At 52.8% G+C, this 6,865-nt stretch overlaps 1 protein-coding gene across 1 annotated transcript; it reads right to left on the reverse strand.

The window, feature by feature from the left end:
* Positions 1 to 1,700: 1,700 nt before the first annotated feature.
* On the reverse strand, positions 1,701 to 6,093 carry BSX (brain specific homeobox). Its single transcript, XM_023208100.2, has 3 exons — positions 5,669 to 6,093; positions 3,414 to 3,610; positions 1,701 to 2,060 (listed from the first exon to the last, which is right to left on the reverse strand). The coding sequence occupies exons 1-3, from the start codon at positions 5,928 to 5,930 to the stop codon at positions 1,821 to 1,823; spliced, it is 699 nt and encodes a 232-aa protein (XP_023063868.1). The 5' UTR covers positions 5,931 to 6,093; the 3' UTR covers positions 1,701 to 1,820.
* Between the last annotated feature and the right edge of the window lie 772 nt (positions 6,094 to 6,865).

Below are 6,865 nucleotides of genomic sequence, written 5' to 3' on the forward strand. Positions count from 1 at the left end.
CATTTTGCCTCCTACATGATGCACCTGGATAAGCTGTCACTCTGACACTTATCTTTACCTGGGATAATGTTTCTCCAACAAGCCTATTGCAGAAAAATGAAAAGGCCTCCTGCTACATTCACATAAGTATAGAACTTAGACCTAAAATGATCTTTAGGATTCATCCCCATATTGGAGAAATAAGAAAACAAAAAGATTACCCCACGCTCACACCCACTATTGTTCATATAATTATTATTAATCATTAGAACCCGCGGGTCAGGATTCCACTCAGTCCTACTCATTCTTTTCCACCCTTCCCGGACTCGCTTACCTAAAGACACAACCAGAAGCGAAAGAATCAGAAGGTGAGAGTGCCTCTGGCGCAGCTGCTATGTTTGATATGCGTACTGAGTGTGTAGGGTCATCACACAATTCGGTAGTATAATTTCAAACTCCAAATATCAGTACATCTCTGTCTCTTCAGCATTTCAGAGCCACAAAATACCAGAGCCACTTTTCCACGTAAGTGGAACTCAAGACCATTAGTTAAAGATTAGAAACAGAAAAACTGGAGTGAGAGGGAGGGGATCTGTTAATGAAAGGTTATTCGCAAGTTCATTTCTACAGGGACTAGGAAACTGCCTAGGGCCGAGGGGAGGGGGCGTACGCGTGGGAGAACGCAGTAGCAAACCATTCCTGGAAACGCGTGATCATTCCCAGTTTTGCCTGGCGAGTCTTTCATTATCTAAGAGACTACAAACCCGGTAAAAGAATAAGAGACCTCCCCGGGGAAAAGGAAAGGGGTAAAGCGCAAAGTCAATCAGACCCCCGCCCCATCTAAGTCCCCAAACAGGTGCACGCCCGGAACGCCTTTAGCCTTAACCCTTTGGCCTTCATCTTGATTTCCTAAAATGCACTGAGAATGAGTATTTCCACACACAACCCGAGGAACACTCCGTTTTAAAATATCAGAAGCCCGTGGAACGTGGAAGCGTTGCGGGACAGGAGCGCAGCAAGTTCGGGAAGCAGAAATTGCGCTAAGGGTTTTCTGTGCCCAAGTTTCCCGCCGCGCGCTGACGCCGCGCAGTACGCGGGACACAGGGCGTAAGGGGCGTCTGCGCCTGGGGGCCACAAGCTGAGGAAGGGTGCCAGGATGCAGAACCGCGAGCTCTGGCGGAGAACAGGGACGAGAGAGGATGGAAGCGCCGCCCAGAGAAGCGGGGAGTCGCCTTCGTATTTGAGTCAGAGATGAGACTCGGGGCATGGGGGATGGGAGCGAGCGGGAGGTTAGTGACGAGCAGTGCATGAGTCTGTCCTGACACTGGACGTTTTAAATATCAGATTGCGGTTCTATCTGGATCCCCGTGGAGCGGAGACCCCAGAGACCTGGTCCCTTTGCAGCCAAACGGACTGCCCAAGAAAGGGCAAGGAGTTGGCGTGGCAAGGAAAGAACAGATCTAGGGGCAAGTTGCTGAGAAGCGAGGGAGAAAGGGGTCTCTGATCGGAGAAAACAGAGAGCCGAAAGTCGAATTTCCAGTCTAGGACGCGGTACTGGGCTGGTCCCCGACCCCAAGGACGACGGACGCAGGAAAATGCGCGCCCGGGCGCACACTCTCCAGTGGCTGGGACCGGGAGGGCGAGAGGGGAAGCGGGAGGCCGGGCCGCGGGCCGCACTGGCTCCTCACTGGCCTGGAGGACAGGTGGGTTTTGTTTGTCTTCCAGGAGCGAATCTCCAAGGCCCGCCACGAGACTGGAGTCTGAGTCTTCCCGTCCGGGAGGGAACGGCGCTCGGCCCCGCAGTCTCCTCCCCTGCCTACCACCCTCCCCAGCCTGGCGACTCAGAGCACGTGCGGCCCTGAGCCCAGCTCCCCTTCGTCTCCAATGTCCACCTCGTCCTCTGGCTCGGTCAGTACGAACGGGCCGGCGGGCAGGCTCAGCCGAGCCTCGGCGGCTGCGGCCTCTGAACCGCGGGGGCTGCCCTCGGGGCTTTCTGGCCCGTCTGGTGCTTTGGGTTCGTCTTGGCTTTTCCGCAGTTGCTTTTTATGCTTCATCCGCCGGTTCTGGAACCATGTTTTCACCTGATTTCGGAGAGATAAAAATAAAATCATGTCATCCCTCCAAATCTGAGCGATTGCTGCTGGGGTTTAGGAAAATGGGCGGCATTCCGTTGATGAAGTATCCAAGAGCGGTGATAGCCTCAACTGCTCATAAGTTATCGCCTTAAGCCGAATGAGAATCGAACAGTCTGAGGCTTTCAGGGGTAACTGTCCCAAAATAATGATGAGGATTAACATGGGTGGTTAGCAGTTATGCATATTGTTATTAATTAGAACTACTAATAGTAAGTGCTGCGTGGGCAAATCTTTTTTAGGCTCAGCTGACGTTCCTCTGATTGAGACATCTAACCACCTGATCCGCAAGACTCCTGGACAGGAAGATGAGAATTGAACCTCCTGGTTCTCATCCGAGAGAAAATCAGACCCGGACCTGGCAGAGCTAATGATTTCACAGCAAGAGGCGTTCTGGGTAGAGACTATGAGAAATGGGGAAGAGAGGACGGGGTTTGAGGTTGCAGGTGAATAGCGCTTGGAGGAAGATAAAAACCGTTCTTCCACTCAGGACAGGGGAACAGGGAGGGGACTTAAACCACAGTGTGTGTGTTGGGGTTGGAGCGGAGGTGCATGTGAACATTGGCCGCTGTGAGAGAGACCGAAGAAAGAAGGGGGAAGAAATCTCCGTGTGTGGACTTCTCTCAGGACAAGAACTCGCCTAAACGCTTACCATTTACCTCTGACCCGGGTTCCTAGCCTGGTCGGAGAGACTCCTCTCTCTGACGAGTATTCATGCGAATAATAGTTCTTAACCCGGAGGTGGGAGGTGGTCGTCAGAATTACCTGAGGAGTGTTTCCTTCCTGTCCAGAGCCCCGCTCGAGAAATGTGAGGTTGGGGTCTCGGTACTTTTTTTTCTTTTTCTTTCTTTCTTTCTTTTTTTTTTTTTTTTAGATGGAGTCTGGCTCTGTCGCCCAGGCTGGAGTACAGCGGCGAGATCTCGGCTCACTGCAACCTCCCCCTCCCGGGTTCAAGCGATTCTTCTGCCTCAGCCTCCCCAGTAGCTGGGATTACAGGCGCGCGCCACCACACCCGACTAATTTTTGTATTTTTAGTAGAGATGGGGTTTCACCATGTTGGCCAGGCTGGTCTCGAACTCCTGACCTTGTGATCCGCCCGTCTCGGCCTTCCAAAGTGCTGGGATTACAGGCGTGAGCCACCGCGCCCGGCCGGGTATGGGTAATTTTACGAAAGCTCTTAGGAAAGGCCTAGAATAAGCGTCAGCAGGGTCCATTCCTACTCCACAAGGTCCCGAAGGTATTAAGAGCTGAAGGGAGAGAAGAACGAAGAAGAGATCAGGGCCTCCCTCTCCTCCCGCCCACCTGCGTCTCGGACAGGCTGAGGGCGGTGGCCAGTTCCACTCGCTCTGGCGTGGACAGGTAGCGCTGGATCTCGAACCTCTTCTCCAAGCCCGAGAGCTGCGAGTCAGAGAAAACAGTGCGGGCTTTGCGGCGGCGGCAGTGCTTCCCCGGCAGCTCCGCGTGCTGGGGGTGCTGGAACAGCGCTGGGACGGGCATCCCTGCAGAAAGAAGAGCAACCAAGTGGGCAGAGCCTGGGTCCCCGCAGAGCAACCTCCGCACCGCTCCCCTCCCTTCCCCTAGCCCCCAGTGCCTCCCTCCGCCCCTCGCCTCCACCAGTCTGCTAGCCCCAAAGCCCCTCAAGCCTTTCTCTCAGGAATCCAGGGCAGAGAAACAGGAAAAAAAAAAAAAAAAAAAAAAAGCCTCAGAAATAGCGCTTGGAGATCTTTATCTGGAAAGTCATCTAGAAATACAAATAACAAACAGTAAATAAAACAGAAAAGAAAATCGGAAAATAGATCCGGAGGCCGTTTAAAAATGTCTTCTTGGAGAGACTTCCGTAGGGTAGGCCAGAGCCGTCTTCAGCAGCGCCTGGCGAAGTTTTTTTGCAAATGTCAAATGGCCCAGGAGCAGTGCTGTCCCCAGCCCCCACCGTATCCTCCTAGACCCCTGATGACGCTCAGTACTGTTCTGGGGCTAGCAGATGCATAGACATAATCTTGCCTCTAAACCTCACTGAAAAACACCTTTCTGTTTCCCAAGCCACTCCTATCCCACCGCAGCCAAAGGGAGCCGAGCAAAACTGCCTTATCCGGAGAAGCCCCGGAGCGGGAACAGAGGAGCATTTCCCGCCTCTCACGTCTCCTCGTCCGTTTCTGGGTCGCGCTGGGGACCCGGCTATCTAATCTGGTCCTCATTCTTTTTCTCATTCTTTCCCTCTCCAAGGCCAGCGAAGCAGAAGGGTTTGAGGCGCTTTTCCATGGCCGGGTCCGGGAAAACTTGTCTTTCCTGACCCTCGCAAGATTGACTCTGTCTGAGACGCACCAAGCGGACAGAAGCTACCACAAGCAACGTCGGCCAATCCCAGGGAAAATAAACAAACATAACAACAAATAGTGCGGGTACCGCAGGCTTTGGCCACTGCTGTATGGGTGAACCACTGACGCCACTGAGAATAGACTGTCACCAGCGGGTGGTGAAGCCAGTGCAGAGATGTGGACGTGGATGCAGCCTTTATTTTATCACTGCCCCTCCAACCGACTGCCCCGGAGTCTGGATTTTTTTACCACCTTACAAACACTTTTAGCTTTGTTCTGGATTCCAGCGCCCACAAACTACCTCCTGTCTTGCCCCCAGCCCCTGCACCGACCATGGTTGTTGCCACCTCCGAGCTATGAGTCTGGACTCAACGAATTATTCTATTCTGGCTGGATTGAAAACGCCGGAGAAAAAACCATAGATGTGGCCTTTCAGAGGGAGACAGAAAAAAAAAATCTGGGTATTTCCCCACATCCTCCTGTCCTAAACAGACTTTGCTAGTCCCTGCTTTTTGTCAGACCAGAGAAATCAAAATACTTTAGCACCCGCCTCCAGCAATGATGGCAGCTGGGGCAGAGGAGGGTAGCCCAGACTAAGATTGTGAGTTAAATGTTAGATATTGAAGGTGAGGAGGGTTAAAGAGCTGCATCTCCCCCAACCTCCCCTTTTTTCTCACGCTTTCTCTCTTATTCAGGCTAGCCCAAACCTTTCGTTCTCAGAGAAGCCCAAACCTTCATTCACTTCTATGCCCCCAGCAGTATCTGCAAATGCTCAGTGCCTGGAAAAAAGAGAACTGCCCTGGACAGAGTGTTGTGAATTTCTGTGCAGGAAAAGTTCTGTCCACGGGGTGGGATGGTCAAGGGTCTCCCTCCGAGTGGGCAGAGGCGGAGAATCAGGATTGAGAGATGAACCAAAGTGGCCAGGAAGATCACAAGCAGGGAGACTGAGCACTGCCCACCAAGAGTATTGTCAAACCCTATATGCTGCCTCTTGACCAGGCACCTATCCTCTGCTATGAAGAGTGCCGGGGGGATCACGAATTATCCCCGTGAGTTGGTATGCCTCCAGGGAGCTCCGCATGGCGTCAGCCATATCCCCAGACTTCCACTGTCACTTAGGGAAGGAGGCCACCAAGCCAGGCAGAGCCAGTCTGGCCTTTCCTTGGCTCCATCACAGGTTTAGGGTCTGTGCTAGAAGCCCTGCTCTCTCACTGCCCATACCTTGAGGCTCCTGTTACTTACCCGAGGTGGTGAGGAAATAAGGATGGTGGTGGTCTCCCTTATGCAGAGGGTGATGGGCGTGAGGAGCCAAGAGGGTGGGTGTGGGCATGAGGGGGTAGCCATAGTCTAGCAGAGGCACCCGAGAGGCCAGAGAGCTGGCGAAATGGTCTGGGGCCACCTCCCTCAGCGGCTTGGGCTTGTGCAGCAGGATGTCCTCGATGAAGAAGGATGTGGGCCTCTGAGAAGACGCCGGGTGTAGAGGAGAGGTGAAGTTGAGATTCATCTTGAGCGGAGCACCTGCCACAGGACAAGAGCCGGGACGAAGTGGAGGACGCAGGCAGAGTCTTCAAGCCTGCTCAAAAGCCAGCAACTTACCCTCCGAGGCTCGAATCTCCTCTGCTCTCTCCCGGGCCTGGGCTACCCCGGGCGCTGGAGAGGCAAGAAGATAAGCTCCTGGGTAGGTTGGGTCTCTGTGTTGGAGAATTGGCAGCTTGGAGAGGGGAGCGGGGAGAGCCAATGACGAGGCTGCCAGAGGCAGAGGGGAGGGTGCGGGAGGCTCGGGGCGGGGCGGGGCGGGGAGCTGTCCGCGGTGCTGAACACCACCGGCCAAGCCTGGGAACAACAGAGCCCGCAGGGTTCTTGTTCCTACCAGGTTTCTTGACCTCAATTTCTGCCCCGTCACTGCGGGGGCTGCTTTGTTTCCAGTCGTTTTTAAAAGAAAGCTAAAAGGAAAAAGTTTCTGTTGTCCGGCAAACTCCTCTTTACAGAGGAGAAGGTACTAAAAGGGCACCAAAGCAATAGGGATAAAGCACTTATTCAGGCATTTAGGCCTGGGTTTTAAGAGTTTCCATAATTTTGGTGGCAAAAAAAGAAGGGAGGAAGTGAGGAGAAAGGGCACCTGATACTTCAAATTGCTAGATTCTACTTAAGTTTATGGCTGAGGGATGACTGGATTATTAAGGTAAAGAAAGAAAATGATGGTCATCATAACAGTCTTTACCTCAGTTGTAGGCAGTGGGCAGGAGGAGGCAGTTATGTCTACATTAGTCAAGTTATTTGGTCCGTGTAAATATGTCCAGAGTCATCTCTTAGTGCCATCCTCCATGTCCCCTCAAATATTTACTTTCTCCTCATTTCACTCACGCAGTTTGCTATTTCTGCTGTTACTTTTTCAACCCTAGCCCCCTGAAATAATTGTACTACGTTTTTGTTTCCCAC

The sequence above is a fragment of the Piliocolobus tephrosceles genome, chromosome 13, assembly GCF_002776525.5.
Source record: "Piliocolobus tephrosceles isolate RC106 chromosome 13, ASM277652v3, whole genome shotgun sequence".
Classification (NCBI taxonomy): Eukaryota; Metazoa; Chordata; class Mammalia; order Primates; family Cercopithecidae; genus Piliocolobus; species Piliocolobus tephrosceles.

Excerpts from the sequence above, each read along its gene's own strand:
- BSX (XM_023208100.2), bottom strand. The coding sequence starts at position 5,930 with ATGAATCTCAACTTCACCTCTCCTCTACACCCGGCGTCTTCTCAGAGG. Across the intron at positions 3,611-5,668 it reads TTATTTCCTCACCACCTCGG|GGATGCCCGTCCCAGCGCTG; the intron begins GTAAGTAACAGG and ends TTCTTTCTGCAG. Across the intron at positions 2,061-3,413 it reads TCAGCCTGTCCGAGACGCAG|GTGAAAACATGGTTCCAGAA; the intron begins GTGGGCGGGAGG and ends CTCCGAAATCAG.